This window comes from Taudactylus pleione, unplaced genomic scaffold (assembly GCF_031769625.1).
Source record: "Taudactylus pleione unplaced genomic scaffold, aTauple2 ptg000080l, whole genome shotgun sequence".
In the NCBI taxonomy this organism is placed as follows: Eukaryota; Metazoa; Chordata; class Amphibia; order Anura; family Myobatrachidae; genus Taudactylus; species Taudactylus pleione.
Window position 1 is genome coordinate 10,497,800 of NW_028284482.1, and position 18,389 is coordinate 10,516,188.

General features: G+C 49.1%; 1 protein-coding gene across 1 annotated transcript in view; it reads right to left on the bottom strand.

Annotated features, from left to right (window-relative positions):
• The window catches only part of MEI1 (meiotic double-stranded break formation protein 1), a 464,883-nt gene that overhangs the window by 319,250 nt on the left and 127,244 nt on the right, over positions 1-18,389 (bottom strand). The window contains exon 10 of the mRNA XM_088468098.1: positions 1,634-1,733. Coding sequence (XP_088324224.1) covers positions 1,634-1,733 — 100 coding nt within the window. The remainder of the gene's footprint in view (positions 1-1,633; positions 1,734-18,389) is intronic.

Below are 18,389 nucleotides of genomic sequence, written 5' to 3' on the forward strand. Positions count from 1 at the left end.
CACAAAAAAAACTATGCCATGGCCCTGAAGACTAGGCAGCTCTATTTGGAGGATATTTTGAAATATATTGAGAAGTATCAGAAACTTCCTATTGTAAACTCTTGTAAACACTGGGCTTGATTCTGAGGCGCTCGTAAATAGCGAGCGCTCGCTCTGAATCAGGGCGTCCGCTTTTTTTTTAAAAACCCGGCCTCCTGGCCACTCGCTAAGCTGTGGGTGACCACCCACAGCTTTAGCGGGTGGCCAGGTGATGGTCGCGATTATCGTGACCATCGGGCTTGCGACGAGACTCTTGTGGTAGGGTCTCATTCCAGCAAGCCCCAGTGAGCTTCCTGCTCAATAGAGCAGGAAGCTCACTACTGACATCACGAGTGATGTCAGTAGGGCCGCCCACAAACTGCAGGCGTTCCTTCAGGAACACCTCTGTTTGATCAGCCACCCCCCCTCCCCGCCTACAAAACGGGGTGAACTGTCAATCAACATCGACAGCCGCCCCGTTTGTAGTGAGCCCCGAAGCGAGTGAATTTCTCACTAGCTACGGGGCTTGCGCACGTGCGCAGTGCCCCACCATCAACCCACTTGTGAGCGCATGGCACTCGTGAGCGGGTCTGAATCAGGCCCACTGCCAGGTCACCATCATGCTGTGTTTCAGTAAGTGCAATTTGAATGTTCCCCAACCTGCAGAGAGCTGGGAATGCACTAGATCTAAAACCAAGAGTTTAATCCTGGGAAGAAGGCACACAAAAGGTACTGTAGGCAACCAAAGATAATGGGGACACATCAGTGATGGAGCAAAGTAAACAACTGGGGACAAATAGAGTACACAAAATACATGAGTACTAAGCAAAGGAAGGTAGCCAGACATAATTATTTAGAAATTAAGGTGCACATGCAATTGACATGAAGAGCAAAGAAGGCATAAAAGATTCATATATAGAAAGACCCACAGGACATAAAGGAGTACACAGAAAAAAAGACATGGCAGACAAAAAAAAAACAAAAACAAGGGCAGGCAAGAGACATATGGAGCAAACAAAAGGAGACATACAGGACATATTAGGAAAACCAAGAAAGGTGCCATTGGCTAAGGATAAGTGTCTGTGTCATATGTAGGATTTATGTTTAATGGCAGGACCTACTGTAAGTTTAGATTTTGCAAGTGGTTCAGGGACCGATAAGATATGCCATTGGTCTGAGTAGGCCTATTCAAAGAAATTATGAAGGTAACAGGTCAATAGCTCATTATTATAAAAAGGATTTAAAAAAAAAAGTTTTTACCAAGGACTGTGTAAAGGGGGATATCCACTAGACGATTAAGTTGAACGATAACGATTATTCAATCGTTCAATCGTTTGCAAAAAAAAGTGTCTAAAACGACCAACGATGTGCATGCCCGCTGGTCGTTTAGACATCTATCACCTTTCAAACATGCTGGTCAACCTGACGATATCGTCAGGTTCAGCATGTTTCCAGATGATTGATGACCCTGCACTGAACGACTGCTCGTTCACTGCAGGCTCATCACACGAATGATTACAATGTCGTAATCGTGCAGTCGTTTTCAGATCTTGTAGTGGATACCCGCCTTAAATCTGTAATAAGACAAAATATACTGATCAAAAGTAATTCTAACCTCTTTAGAATTTCTGCAAGTAACAAAAGACCCTGTTTGTGTAATTCCATGTTATTCATCTGCAATATGTGTTTTAAACTTCTTAACACCGCTTCTATGCCTATGAGATGAAAAGAAAGCGCACATTATATGAATACAGAACAAATATATCTATTCATGATTTTGAGCTTTGTGTGCCTTTGACGTAATTCAAAAAAACCACAGCTATGCACGGAAAAGAGTATATTCTGCTGTTCAAAACACATTGGGAGTAGTGGAAGCTTTCATACAAATAAGTCAGTATGACCATGCTAAACAGTGACTGTATTTTGTTTACTGGAGATGGCGGGTAATGTTATTATTTCCTCCACACGTTGCTACTACAGATAGAGGCGTAACAAGGTCCTGGGATTGGCCCTGGAGAAGCAACAAGAAGACATCCAAACTTGACTATTTAGGGAAAGTAAAAAGTCACATATAGGTTTTGCTATAAACAAAAATAAATCACAGCGAACACCAAACTTTGTCATAATTACTTTTAGTATGATTATAAATATACTAAAAATGTCACAAACGTGGGATTTAGGAGCTGTGTTCCCGGACTGGGCCTTGGATCTGTATTACTTGGCGCAGACGCTCGCTGGAGGAGACTTGGCTTAGTGAAGTTTCTCCACATGAGAGGGTGCAGCGAACTGACAGGAGTTTGAGGAATGCGGCAGTAGGGTGGTAGCTAGGAAGCTACGTGGAGCGGCTGGGTAGCCGTTGGTAGCTGAGTGACTATGTGGAGCGGCTGGATAGCCGTGGGTAGACGTTGGTAGCTGAGTGGCTACGTGGAGAGGCTGGATAGCCGTGGGTAGACGTTGGTAGCTGAGTGGCTACGTGGAGCGGCTGGATAGCCGTGGGTAGACGTTGGTAGCTGGGTGGCTACTTGGAGCGGCTTGATAGCCGTGGGTAGACGTTGGTAGCTGAGTGGCTATGTGGAGCGGCTGGATAGCTGTGGGTAGACGTTGGTAGCTGGGTGGCTACTTGGAGCGGCTGGATAGCCGTGGGTAGATGTTGGTAGCTGAGTGGCTATGTGGAGCGGCTGGATAGCTGTGGGTAGACGTTGGTAGCTGGGTGGCTACTTGGAGCGGCTGGATAGCCGTGGGTAGACGTTGGTAGCTGAGTGGCTACGTGGAGCGGCTGGATAGCCGTGGGTAGACGCTGGTAGCTGAGTGGCTACGTGGAGCGGCTGGATAGCCGTGGGTAGACGTTGGTAGCTGAGTGGCTACGTGGAGCGGCTGGATAGCCGTGGGTAGACGCTGGTAGCTGAGTGACTACGTGGAGAGGTTGGATAGCCGTGGGTAGACGCTGGTAGCTGAGTGACTACGTGGAGCGGCTGGATAGCCGTGGGTAGACGCTGGTAGCTGAGTGGCTACGTGGAGCGGCTGGAGCGCAGTGGGAAGGCTTGCTTAGTTAAACTAAGAAACTAGTTGCACTGGCAACTTGTGTGAGCATTGGGGATCCTTTTATAGTGGACACTGGGAGCTGACAGGCTGAGAGAGAAGGAGAAAAACTCCTCATTGGTGGTAGTGGGGTCACATGGGCAATCCAAGATGGCCGCGCCCATGGACCGGAGGACATCGCTTCCTGGAGATAGTCAGCGGGGACCAGCGGTCAGCAGGAGCCGGCGTGGGAGCAGCACAGCAGTCGGACCCTCCAGAGGACAACAGCGGAGACTGCCTTTAGAGATGAGGAAGGAGCGTACAGCGTGGGAGCCGGAAGACAGCGCGGGTCAGTGCCCGTACAGGTAAGCGACGGGGTCTGATTCTGGGGTCTCCAGGCCGGCGTGTGACAGTACCCCCTTCTTCAGGAGTTGCCACCGCACACTTCCTTGGTTTATGAGGAAATTTCATATGGAACGCTTTGACCAGACGGGGTGCATGGACATCGGAGGCATTTATCCAGATTCGTTCCTCCGGACCATAATTCTTCCAGTCGATGAGGTATTGAAGACGGTTGTATCGACAACGGGAATCTAAGATTCTGTCAACTTCGAACTCCTCTCCCTGCTGTGTTTGAACACTAGAAGCTTTAGGAAGGACCTTCTGAAATCGGTTTAAGACCAGTGGTTTTAAAAGAGAAATATGGAAAGAACTTGGAATGCGAAGAAATGGAGGAAGCTTTAGCTTGTAAGCCACAGGATTCAAGACTTTGATGATTGGGAATGGACCAATGAATCGCGGAGCAAATTTCATTGAGGGTACTCGGAGTCTTAGGTTTCGGGTAGAGAGCCAGACCATATCCCCAGGTCGGAAATTTGGAACCGCTCGTCTTTGGCGGTCAGCAAATCTCTTGTACCGGGCTGACGTTTTAGTCAGAGAGGAACGAACCTTTTCCCAGATGTTGGAGAATCGTTGAAGGGACATCTTGGCCGCAGGCACGTCTAATGTTGGAAGAAGAGGGAAATCTTCTTCCAACATTAGACGTTGAGGATGATGACCAAAAACTGTAAAAAAAGGAGTTGAGCTGGTGGACGTGTGATAATGATTATTGTGAGCAAATTCGACCCAAGGAAGAAGTTCAATCCAGTCATCTAGGGAGGATGAGACAAAAGAGCGCAGGAACTGTTCCAGGTCTTGATTGACCCTTTCGGTCTGACCGTTGGTCTGGGGATGATAAGCGGTAGAAAATTTGAGATTTACTTGAAGGGCTGAGCAGAGTGACCTCCAGAACTTCACTACGAACTGTACTCCCCTGTCGGAGATGATCTCTTGAGGAAGGCCGTGGAGCTTGGAGATCACTTTTATAAAGCTTTGGGCGAGTAGAGGTGCAGACGGAAGCCCAGTAAGTGGTACGAAATGAGCCATTTTAGAAAAGCGATCCACGATAACCCAAACTGTGTTGTGGCCCCGAGATGGAGGAAGATCAGAGATGAAATCCATAGATAGGTGAGTCCATGGCTTAAATGGAATTGCAAGAGGCTGGAGTTGACCGTGTGGAACCCGCCGAGGTATTTTGTGTTGGGCACATTTGATGCATGATGACACATAAGACCTGACATCCTTTTTCATCGAAGACCACCAATAGGACCGCTGGATGAATTCTAGGGTTTTATCCATACCCAAGTGACCAGAGAACCGGGAAGCATGAGCCCAATACAGTAACCTCTTGCGGAGTTCCGGAGCGACGAAAGTCTTTCCAACCGGGGGTATAGAAGATAATTTGGTAGAGGCGAAGAAAGCTGAATTCAAGATTAGTTGGGGCTGTTCCATGGGTAGATCAGGGTTGCTCGTCATGGGACGGGAGAGTGCGTCGGCTTTGAGGTTTTGTGAACCGGGACGATAGGAGACTTTGAAGTTAAATCTGGAGAAAAACATTGCCCAACGGGCTTGACGAGGGTTCAAGCAATTTGCAGATTTAAGATAAAGCAGGTTCTTATGGTTTGTAAAAAGGTAATGGGGTAATGAGCTCCTTCTAGAAGATATCGCCATTCTTCGAGGGCTAGTTTCATGGCGAGTAACTCCTGATCTTCCGATGGTGTAGTTCTTTTCTGCAGGCAAAAACTTCCGGGAAAAGAAACCACAGGGATGAAGTTTTTCATCTTCAAATCGCTGGGAGAGCTCTGCACCGACACCTTCGGAGGATGCGTCCACCTCCAGGATAAATGGCCGGGTGGAGTCTGGTTGCTTTAGGAAGGGAGCGGAGATGAAGGCTTGCTTAAGAAGTTGAAATGCAGAGGTAGCTCCGACGGGCCATTTAGTTGGATCTGCTCCCTTGCGGGTGAGGGCTGTAATCGGAGCTACCATAGTCGAGAAACCTTTTACAAACTTGCGATAATAGTTGGCAAATCCTAGGAATCTTTGTATGGATTTTAAGGAAGAAGGAAGAGACCAATCAAGAATGGCTTGTAGTTTTGAAGAATCTATTTGAAGGCCTGTTCTGGAGATGATGTATCCCAGGAATGGTACACTTGACACCTCAAACAGACACTTCTCTAATTTGCAAAAAAGTTGATTGGACCGCAACCTTAGAAGGACTTGTTTCACCTGGTCTCGATGAGTTTGGAGGTCCTGAGAAAAAATCAAAATGTCGTCCAAGTAAACGACCACACACTTGTACAAAAGATCCCGGAAGATTTCATTGACGAAAAACTGGAAGACGGCCGGAGCATTACAGAGGCCGAAGGGCATAACGAGATACTCGTAGTGCCCATCCCTGGTGTTGATGGCCATTTTCCATTCATCGCCTGGACGGATACGAATTAAATTATAGGCTCCTCTTAGGTCGAGTTTGGTAAAAACTGTGGCTCCCTTGACTCTATCAAATAACTCTGTTATGAGAGGAAGAGGGTAGCGATTCTTAATAGTTATTTCATTAAGACCCCGGTAGTCAATACACGGGCGCAAGCCACTATCTTTCTATTTTACGAAGAAAAATCCAGCCCCTGCTGGAGACGTGGAAGGTCGAATGAAGCCTTTACTTAAGTTTTCCTTAATGTACTGCGACATGGCCTGAGTCTCAGGGAGAGATAGAGGGTAGGTTCGGCCTCTAGGAGGATTCTTCCCGGGAATCAGATCTATGGGACAGTCCCAATCACGATGGGGAGGTAACAGATCTGCGCTCTGTTTGCTAAAGACGTCCTGAAACCCATCGTAGGCTTTGGACAGATCTGTAGAATCCTGTACGACGGAAGATCTGGTATTACCCGCTGAAGGCAGCTTTTGAAGCAATTGGAACCCCAGGAGGTTATTTGCATGGTGGTCCAATCAATTTGTGGTGAATGTCTCTGTAGCCAGGGTAATCCGAGGACTAAAGAATGAGAGGCTTTGGGAATCACTAGGAAGGATAGTTGTTCGGAATGGAGCACCCCAATGGTAAGTTTAAGTGGTGTTGTACGATGGGTGATGGTTCCACTAGAAATGCGACTACCATCGATGGCGGTTAAAGTGATGACTCGAGGCAACGCTTCTATGGGGATTTGATGTTTCTGGACAAAGTCAGTAGTGACAAAGTTCTCTGCCGCTCCAGAATCCAGAAGAGCTAATACAGCTTTGGAACCTCGAGGAAACTTTAAATGAGCCTGGATGGTGGAATTAGACTTCCTTTGTGATTCAATGGCAACTCCTAACTTAACCTCTCTTTCATAAGTTAGGAGGAGGCGTTTCCCGGACGAATGGGACAAGATTTAACTAAATGTTGAGGAGATCCGAAGTACATACAGAGGTTCTGCCTCTGCCTTTTCTGCCGTTCCTCAGCCTGCATGGGTTCTTCGCCCAGAGGAGGAGAGGGTAAACGGGAAGCTGGACGTGGCCTTCCACGATCAAATCTGCCTCTTTCCAAGGCACGCTCCCTATGACGGAGATCCACCTTGTTGCAGAGAGAGATTAACTCATCCAAACTGGTTGGAAGGTCACGGGAAGCTAGGTCGTCTTTGAGTCTTTCAGAAAGGCCACTCCAGAAGGCAGCGATGAGGGCATCCTCGTTCCAATTGAGTTCTGAAGCCAGAGTTTGGAACTGGACTACGTATTGGCCGACGGTCCTACTGCCCTGACGGAGGCGTAGAATATCAGCTGATGCGGAAGTGGTTCTTCCGGGTTCATCAAAGATTTTGCGAAATGTGGCAACAAATTCAGGGTAGTTGGAGAGCAGGCGATCCGACTTCTCCCAAAGGGGCGAGACCCAATCGAGTACTTGGACAGAGAGTAGAGAGATGATATATGCCACCCTGGTTCTGGCCGTCGGAAAGTTGGCGGATTGTAGCTCGAATTGGATTTCGCATTGGTTTAAAAACCCCTGCATAATTTGGGGTTGCCATCGAACTTGCTCGGAGGGGAAAGCTGAAGACGAGCAGGAGGTAGAACCGGAGGAGCAGGTGACACCACAGGAGGAGAGGCGGCTTGGGAGCCAGTAAGGACTGAATGTTGTCCAGGCGTGACGACATATCTTGGATGAATTGGATCAACTGGGCCTGAGAGGTCTCCTGTCTTTCCAGACGAGATAGTACATCCTGCGAGGGATCTACCCCAGATCCTTGACCACTTGCCGAGTCCATCGGGCCAGTGCAAACTGTCACAAACGTGGGATTTAGGAGCTGTGTTCCCGGACTGGGCCTTGGATCTGTATTACTTGGCGCAGACGCTCGCTGGAGGAGACTTGGCTTAATGAAGTTTCTCCGCATGAGAGGGTGCAGCGAACTGACAGGAGTTTGAGGAATGCGGCAGTAGCGTGGTAGCTAGGAAGCTACGTGGAGCGGCTGGGTAGCCGTGGGTAGACGTTGGTAGCTGAGTGACTACGTGGAGCGGCTGGATAGCCGTGGGTAGACGTTGGTAGCTGAGTGACTACGTGGAGCGGCTGGATAGCCGTGGGTAGACGTTGGTAGCTGAGTGGCTACGTGGAGCGGCTGGATAGCCGTGGGTAGACGTTGGTAGCTGAGTGGCTACGTGGAGCAGCTGGATAGCCGTGGGTAGATGTTGGTAGCTGGGTGGCTACTTGGAGCGGCTGGATAGCCGTGGGTAGACGTTGGTAGCTGAGTGGCTACGTGGAGCGGCTGGATAGCCGTGGGTAGACGTTGGTAGCTGGGTGGCTACTTGGAGCGGCTGGATAGCCGTGGGTAGACGTTGGTAGCTGAGTGGCTACGTGGAGCGGCTGGATAGCCGTGGGTAGACGCTGGTAGCTGGGTGGCTACGTGGAGCGGCTGGATAGCCGTGGGTAGACGTTGGTAGCTGAGTGGCTATGTGGAGCGGCAGGATAGCTGTGGGTAGACGCTGGTAGCTGAGTGACTACGTGGAGCGGCTGGATAGCCGTGGGTAGACGCTGGTAGCTGAGTGGCTACGTGGAGCAGCTGGATAGCCGTGGGTAGACGCTGGTAGCTGAGTGACTATGTGGAGCGGCTGGATAGCCGTGGGTAGACGCTGGTAGCTGAGTGGCTACGTGGAGCGGCTGGAGCGCAGTGGGAAGGCTTGCTTAGTTAAACTAAGAAACTAGTTGCACTGGCAACTTGTGTGAGCATTGGGGATCCTTTTATAGTGGACACTGGGAGCTGACAGGCTGAGAGAGAAGGAGAAGACTCCTCATTGGTGGTAGTGGGGTCACATGGGCAATCCAAGATGGCCGCGCCCATGGACCGGAGGACAGCGCTTCCTGGAGGTAGTCAGCGGGGACCAGCGGTCAGCAGGAGCCGGCGTGGGAGCAGCACAGCAGCGGGACCCTCCAGAGGACAACAGCGGAGACTGCCTTGAAAGATGAGGAAGGAGCGTACAGCGCGGGAGCCGGAAGACAGCGCGGGTCAGTGCCCGCACAGGTAAGCGACGGGGTCTGATTCTGGGGTCTCCAGGCCGGCGTGTGACAAAAAATATGCATTTACACTTCCAAATATGTGTCCAAAATGAAAAGAAACATAGCTGTACCAACAAAGAAAGGGCTATTTCCACTGAAAAAACAATAATAAACCAAAATGTGGAGTGTAGAGATTTTAAATGTGTGGCTGTTATAAGGGGCCTGACTCACAGGTGTACGCTATTTGCATTGCTGCTGCGCCTTTGGATGCAGCAGCGATGCAAAAAATGCTAATGCTGTAGGAGGCGTCTGAAGGCAAAGGACACCCACTGCTGGCATCTGAAGACGCAGCATCGAATCACTATCGGGCACCCATCGGCCATCTGAGTAAGCCTAAGCTTACTCAAAATGGCTGCCGGAATTCCTCTGCCGGGGCCAGGAAGTTTGCTTTAGAAGACACTGGCCTTGGCTCACCTGCAAAACGGGGGCGACACACCTCCATTTTGTAAAACAGACCCAGTTGCTGCCCCCTTCCCACCCCTAAATGGCCGCAACATATCAATCATGCTGGGGCCTAAGGAGTACTGCGAGCGATCTCGCAGTGAAAGATCTCCACATGCACAGTACAGATCCTGTACATGCACAGATTATTAACCATCGGAAATGTACGCAAACCATTGGGTTTGCATACATCTCTAAATCAGGCCCAATGATCATTTAATAATGCTAAAACTATTGCACAATTGACTACTAATTCAATCAAAAACTGACATATCATGCATCATATACAACAGAAAATAACTCATTTTTTGGGGGGAACACAAGAAATTTGGACCACGGGTGCCCATAGCAGCACTGAGTTACACTATCCCCATACAGATCCTTCCAAATGCTCATCTCATAATTCAGCAGGTACCTTTTTCTTTTCAGCATGCAGCACGATTAGTTCATGGAGACTGGATATGTGGCTCTGCGATGCTACAAGTAACAGGGTCCTTTCCTACCACCTATCATATATGCAGCCTACTATCTTCCTTCCATCACTGTACACAGAGACCTGCTGCTTATCAACCATCAATACCTCAGGGCATATGATTGAGAGCAGCACAGGTCCCTATAAGCATACAGTGATATATTCTTAACACTATTCTTCTCTCATTTATTCTCTCCCCAAGGGGTACTTTCATTGGAGAGCACCAGAGAGGGTTCCTGAACTGTATATATCAGGTCCCTTATTTTGCATGCGATCCAAAAGCAGACACCCTCTGCGCTTATTCTCCTCCCATTGGGGACCGTTTATCAATGATCGCTTTTGCAATGCGATCAGGTCATGCCAGTAACGCCAATGATCGCATTGCAAAAAGCGATCCTCTCGGCCAGATTTATCATCCGGGACATGCAGGGATACGGGCTCCGGCCAGTGCAGGGGATGCTGCGAGCATGCGCAGTCCCGTGGTACCGGCGGATCCCTCCGCCAGCTAATAGTGCGCGGTGTAGCCCATAGACTACAGCAGCTAACGACACCTTCAGATGGCGTTAGCTGCGGGGGGCCAATATCTGGAATGCATCGCATTCCGGATATTAGCAAATTTGGCAGCATCGCATCCCCCATAGAAACCTCTGCCTTGCGTTACCTGTACCTTTTGCAAGTATACCTGGAACATAAATTGTGCTGCAAATCCACGCTGCAAGCCATTCATGTTGTGTACTGTTGCTTGGAAGCTGGGAAAATGACTCCATAAACAGGAACTGTAAAACTTGGAAGACTGGCTAGGACTTCTGAGAACAGCCCAACAAAAACAGCATGTCAGACAATATAACCGGCAGTGAGTGCAGGGCTGGCTGTATATTGATGAGATGCAGGATCCAATCAGAGACAATTCCTGGAGAGTAATTCCTAATCAAAGGCATGTGTGTACCTGCTCTGCAGACAGACAGCTAGTTAATTAATGAGCACATGAGATCAGTACACAGACAGGTAGGAATGACCTGCTATGAGCTGTACAAAGACAAGACAGGATTAGATGCAGTATCCCAGTCGCAACTATGGCTGGAACCTGTCACCAAGATGATCAGCTACCCGCAAATCCTAACAGTATGTCAGACAATGCGTATCACTCCAGGAAGGAGGGATAATGGCTGTGGTAGAACTAAGGACAGAACTGCACCCTAGTCAGTGGAGAGATGAGCTAAGAAGGGATAGAGTCAAGGGGTGATTTGGATAATTATACCTTAACCGATAAAGGACATAACCCTATAAGGGCATATAGAGCAGATACAGGAACTGAAAAGCCCAGGATTGTCTGACCAGGTCTATCCACCCTTGGGGGATAGAAAACTATTGGAAAAACTAACATATAATATCAGATGTAGTAGTCTCTGTACACCAGATCAGGGCGAAACACTGATGCATAAGGAAAGATTGAATGTAGTAAGCAATTTTTTACCATTTGCAAATTTACTAAAGGCAAACTCTGGTGAGAAATAATGAAACTCTGTGCAAAACCCAGTTGAAAACACAAATAAAAATAAATACACCATCGGCCAAACTCGCAGGTACTTTCCATAGACAGGAAAACAACTCTGGAATTTACCATGAATTATGAATTTTACCAAACTCTGTCCTAAATAGAAGTATAAAATAAAATCTCCTGAGTTGCGCGTTTAGCAGAAACATACACAGATCATTGTTATCTGTAAATATTTATGCCTGTAAAAACCAAAAAAAAGCCTTAAATATTAAAAAATAAAAAAATTATGTGGGATACCCCATCAAAACCATAACCAGCCCCGGGCTCCTGAGCCAGTCCTGGTTCTAAAAATAAGGACAAAACATGTAGAGGTCTCCCATACTTAATGAACCAGCTGGCACTAGAGGTGGCAGCGTGCCTGCCTTTTGGCACTCGTGGAACTACAAGTGCCAGCAGGTAGCCGGCACCGGTACCCCCACTGTAAGAAAAATTGTAAAATACAGACTGTACATACACATTGTAGAAAGTATAATTTTATTACATACAAATCACACATATACACACTTACCTTGTCCCCGGTGATCGGTTCCCTTCTCTAGTAGAAATCCCTGGTAATTCCTATAAAGGAAAAAAATACTCACCTACCTCCTGGCGCAGCTCGGTCCTGTTCTCCAGTAGAGTCCCGGCCATAGAAAGCAACAAACCGCCTTATTTTGTACCATGGACTTGAAGAGATGCATGTGTTTCCACATACATTTCTTCCCCGGTAAATGATGGAGACCACTTGTGTTCCGTCATTTGCCAGGCTGCCAGCCAATCAGAGGCCGTTCTACAGTAAGCGCCCGCTGATTGGCTATGAGCCGTCTGGCAAGGGGAAAGAGACCCACATGACTAGGGAACCTACAGACAAAGGTCACTATGGCCATTACCAGAGTCTACTGAAAAAAACTCTTGGTCCTTCCATGCTTTCTACAGGTTAACATGGTAGATCTGCCTACCTTTACGGGAGTCAATTTAAGAGACCTAATAATTTACTTCACCAACTTTTCTAATTCCTTCAAATAGCTATCTGCTTCCCCGAGTAGGCAACAACAAAAGGACTTTGGGCCTGATTCAGACCCAGTCGCAAGCGCTGAGCGCTTGCAACCGGGTCGATGGTGGGCCAGTGTGCATGCGCGAGACCCGGATAGCGACGGGCACTCCGTCGCTCACAACAAAGGGGGAGTGCTGTCGATGTTGAGTGACAGCACGCCCCCTTTGGTGGGCGGCCCCACTGACATCACGAGTGATGTCAGTGAGAGAGATTTCGGCTCGGTTAGAGCCGAAATATCTCTGGGGCTTGCGGCAACGAGACCCTACCACAAGGGTCTCGTCGCAAGCCCGATGGTCGCAATGGTCTTGACCATCACGACCATCTTCCTGGCCGCTCGCTATAGCTGTGGGCATTTTCTAAATTTTTCCAGGCCAAATGATCTAGTAAGTCCATGCGAAGGATGAAGGATACTTTTGCCCTCTATTGGTTGTTCTTAAAATGCTTCCCGCAGAAGGTCGAAAACACCCCGCAACTTCCTCCCATGAAGAAGCTCAAAAGGGGCAAAGCCAGTAGAAGCCTAGGGCACAGAGGCGGGCTGGGCCGGGGGGCAGGGTGCCATCTGCCCCCCCGGGCCGGTATAATTTCAGCGTTATGGTGCCGCCAGTTGCCTCATGCCCTTATATATAAAAACTTCTGGCGGCCGGGAGACATGCAGAGGATGCTCACCAGCCACTCAGTGTGTGTAGCAAGGACAGTCAGCGCGGCCTTCTGCCGCACTGATTTTCCTTGAAGCCCTTCTAATTAGCAGCCGGGGAGCATCATGTGCATGTCACTCTAGCCGCCATACAATCGGTGAAAGCAAGCAGTGGTGCACACTTCCACAGTCCACGCTCAGGCCAGGTGTCGGACTCGGGCAGATCATTCACCATGACGACTACAATAATTTAGCTGGGGGTGGAGCAGCACTGGGTGAGGGGAGGGACCAAGATACCTCCTCTTCCGTTACACTTTCCAGCTGTCCCGCGCGGTCTGGCTCTACACTCGCTGTCAGCATATAGTGAGTGATCTCTGCAGCGGCTGCGCTGACAAATATTTCCGGAGGCTTCCCCTGGTAACCAGATCACCTGGACTTACGTGGAGGTAAAAAGTCCTACTATGAGGCTACTGATTGCCTGTCCAGCTTAGAAGAGACAAGAAGCCACAGCACAACTTGCCAGCTAGATGTGCTGGGACTTGTAGTGCCATCACAACTAGAGAGGTCCTTATATATACAAACAGTCATATATATATATATATATATATATATATATAAAATCATTTACACACATACATTCCACAAGGTCTGTCATTCACCTAAATGAAATCTGTAGCTTCCCCGTGGTGCCCTCAAACTCACCTAATAGGCTGCACTCAATGTAAATCCCCCTCAGTCCTCCTGTCCACAATCCCCCTTCTAACTCTCCCTCAGTGTCCCTACCCTCATCCTCCCTGTAACCCCCATTAGTGTCCCTGCCCTCGCCCACCCTGTAACCCCCCACAGTGTCCCTGCCCTCACCCACCCTGTAACCCCCCCACAGTGTCCCTGCCCTCACCCTCCCTGTAACCCCCCACAGTGTACCTGCCCTCACCCTCCCTGTAACCCTCCTCAGTGTCCCTGCCCTCACCCACCCTGTAACCTCCCTCAGTGTACCTGCCCTCACCCTCCCTGTAACCCCACCTCAGTGTACCTGCCTTCACCCTCCCGTGACTCCCCCTCAGTGTCCCTGCCCTCACCCTCCCTGTAACCCCACCTCAGTGTACCTGCCTTCACCCTCCCTGTGACTCCCCCTCAGTGTCCCTGCCCTCACCCTCCCTGTAACCCCCCTCAGTGTCCCTGCCCTCACCCTCCCTGTAACCCCCCACAGTGTCCCTGCCCTCACCCTCCCTGTAACTCCCATCATCCTCCCTTGAAGAGAGAGAGACATAGTAGTGGGATTGCAGAAAAAGAAAGTGGAGGGAGAAGAGAGATATGGAGAAAAGACAGAGCAGTATGTGAAAGATGGAATAAGAAGGGAAAAGTGGAGAGGAGAAACGGGGTGGAAAAGAGAGAGATGAAAGAGAGAGAGAGGTTAAACAAATTAAAAAGAAAGGCAGGCAATGCCGGACATTAAATCTAGTGTGTGTATATATGTGTGCATTATATTTTAAATGTGAATTCTTTTGTGGATATTTTCTTGCTGTAATGGTGTGTGTTTTGGGAAGAGGGTAATAGTGAATCCATTCTAAGTATGTAGGCGGACACACACACACACACACGCAATATCAACACTAAAGAGGTATGTGTACTAAGCCTTAGGGCTCTATTTATTAACATTATTTTTACTAAAATAAAGTGAAAAAGGCAATCGCGGGGGGCGGGGCTTAGTTTCCTGGGGGGGTAGCAGCGACGGCCGGACGGCGCATGCGCGGGCACTTTGTCATAGTATTTTTTGCGAAAATACCGTGACTAGTGTGTGAAGGGGATTCGCAGGGACAGAGCTTTATCGCAAGCTCTGTCCTTGCAAGGGATTTGTAGCAAATCCATGTGATATTGTCTGAATTCGCAATGTGAATTCAGTCGATAATATCACACTACAATCTGCATTTCAAATGCGGATTGTAGTAAATAGAGCCCATAGAGAGATACAGTGGATGGAGATAAGGTACCAGCCAATTAGCTCCTGTCATTTTACAGGCTGTTTGAAAAATGTCAGGAGCTGATTGGTTGGTACTTTATCTTCATTCACTTTAACTCTCTCCAGGGATTAGTACTGTGCATTGTTATCTGCAGTGACTTAGGGCCCCATTTACAAACGAAATATAACCCCTTTAGTGCTCGCTAAAGGGGTTATACCATCTTCCTATATTTAGTAAACAGCGGTAATCTTAGATTACCGCTGTTTGTACAGCATCGCTCTCGCCATCTAAAAGATGGTGAGAGCGATGCGGGCCCCATTGCCGGCAATGGAGACCCGGCGGTGCCTTTCCGGCTTCAACGAAGCCTTCTAGGCACTGCCGGGTCTCCCTGTCATGCACATGCGCAGACGGACCGTCGCGCATGCGCATGACACTGGAGCCCGTCGCTGGCAGCGTTAGGCTGCCAGCAACCCAGCTGAGGACTTCGACTTCGCGGGACCTCGCCAGAGGGGTAAGTATTACTAAATACCAGTGGAATTTTCGTTTTATCACAGTGATACTAAACGAAAATTCCTGCTGGTATTTCCATTTGTTTGTAAATGGGGCCCTTAGTCACAGATGCTTCTGTGTGCTGGCTTCTGTGTGCTGGCTGATTGGCCGTGCTCCAGCCAATCAGCTCCCAACTGTCAACTGCTAGAAAAATGAAAGTTGGGAGCTGATTGGCTGGAGAACCATTTATCATACACAGTGACATTTATCACTCGTTTTGGTGATAAAACTCGTTGGTAAATGGAGGCCAATGTGTTTTATTTTTTTCCTGTGAGGGCTTATTAATACCAGTGCCACTTGTTTGTGTTGCCCCCCAGGCTGAAAGTTGCCAGCCAGCCCATGCTAGGGCACCTCCCTGATTGCAAATAACAAATGTCTCTATAAACCTCTTTAACATAGACTTTAGTGTATGGTTGAATCTTTAGACTAAGCCATACATTTGGTTATGATATACTCAGGTTCTGACAGATTTAATTTTAAACAACTTTAACACCGCCTGCATTCATTTGGACATAAAATTTGTCCCTTCGTCTGTAATAATTTCTTTAGGTAAGCCAACCCTGGAAAACATCTTTAATAACTTGGGGTCTCATTCAGACCCGCTCGCGAGCACAGGACGCTCGCAAGCGGGTCGATGGTACCCGAATGCGCATGCACATGACGGAGGCTGCTCCGTCATGCGCATGCGCGAGACCCGGCGAGCGACGGGGTAGCCGTTGCTCGGGGTCTCGCACCAAATGTGGCGTGCTGTCGATGGTGAGTGACAACACACCCCCTTTGGTGGGCGTGCCGGGGCGTGGCTGCCCAGACGGAGGCGTTCCCGTGGGAACGCCTACCGTCTGGGTCCGGCCCCACTGACATCACTAATGATGTCACTAATGATGTCAGTGGGAGTGATTTTGGCTCTGATAGAGCCAAAATCACTCCTGGGTTTGCGGCAGCGAGACCCTACCGCAGGGTCTCGTCGCAAGCCCGATGGTTGCGATGGTCTTGACCATCGCGACCATCATCATGGACGCTCGCATAAGCTGTGGGTGGTAACCCACAGCTATGCGAGCGTCCAAGAGGCCGCTTCAAGTTTAGGTAGGAGGGCCCTGATTCAGAGCGAGCGCTCTGGTCAGAGCGTCCGGCTTTGAATCAGGCCCTTGGTCACTACCTGTTTTGCTGTAGCAATCCTTAATGGTAACGCCTCCAGATAACAGGGTTGAGTGAACCACTACTACAATCAATTTAAAGGCCTTTAGACGGTGGTACAATCGGACCTACTAAATCAACCCCAATTTTTTTAAAGGGGACCCCAACACTTGGGATCAGCGGGGCAGGAGACTGCCGGTTCACCGCTGTCTTTTCACGCAAGTGGAACAAAACAGAGAGACCTCAGCATAAACACCTGGCCAATAGAACAAGCCACAGTCGGCTGTGGCGGATCTCCTCTAGAGGCTTCCAACGTTGCGGGCAGACTGCAGCAGCATGCAGTCTGTCTGCGAAGAGCATTGTAGATAGAAAATAAAAAGGTTAAATAAAATAAAAAGGGCTGAAGGCAGCCCTAACGTGCATCTAGCTACCTCGTGGCACTAATGTAAACTGAGTTCGGGTGGGGAATAGAGGGGGAGGAGCCAACACGTCTTTAAATTTAAAGTGCCAGGCTCCACTCATCACCCGTCTATACTCCATTGTATATACTCCTGTGTCACCTAGTGGATGAATGAGAAAATAATAAAAAGTGCATCTAGGTGTGTGAAGAGGCAAAAATCTGCACAGCCATCTCCATTTACAATTTTTCTCCTAAGTACTGCTTTGTTTAAACTCATTTATGGCTTAATATAAACATGTGAGGAGACTTTTTGTGTATGAAGTATGTTATTCCTTTATTTGGTTGTGTATACAAAATAACTAATACACCTACTCAAAAGAAAAATGAGAGTTATGGTAAGAACTTACCTTTGTTAACTCTCTTTCTTCGAAGTCCATTTGGGTCCACAGGGAGACCTTGGGGTGTAGGTGATGGGAACCAATCCGGGCACCACGCAGTTAAAGCTTTCAGCTCCCAGGATGCATTGGTTCCACTCTCCCTATACCCCGCCCCCGAGCCAGAGGCACCTCAGTTTCGTTGGTGCTCGGCCGGAGATCGGGTCACCATTTTGCAGGGGGGCTGTTCATCAGCCCCTAAAGCTTATTTCTTTATTTTACTTATTTTACTTTACAAAGAAGTGCGCACAGCAGCAGACTGTCCGTGGGACGTCTGCGCTGCCGCTCCGTCACCCCTCCAGTACCGCGACGCCAGTACTGATCTGGGGATCTCGGTGGGCGTTCCAGGGGTCAGCGCTAGCCAGGGCCCCCAGACTGCACCCGGACATCAGGAGACAGGTAAGGCGGGTCGCCGCTCGCGGTGACCCGCACGCAATGGCAGTCGTTACCTCCGGTCTCACGGGACAGACCAAAGATGCTGGGTGTGGACGCAGGCTCCGGCCATCGCGCTTCACTTGACCACCAGGGACATATTGGTGCAGGAAACCAGTGTACCAGGGGTTAATAACCGGCCAGGGGAGACAGCTTTCCTGTTTAAGTGGCTCGTCCCCTCAGCTCAGCGCGCCTTCCACTGCGGTCTGGCTTCCCTGAGCTGCTCTCCTCCTCTGGACACGCCCCCTCTGAGGTCTCCGGCGGCCATTTTGTATGTGCAGTCGCAGTTCTCCCAGGACAGCGCGTAGTCCGGTCCCACTGCATACCTCTCCCCAGGGTCAGCGTACTCTCCCCTGGGTCAGCGTATGTAGCGCTATTTCCTACCAGACATTGCGTCTGTGTCATTGAGTAT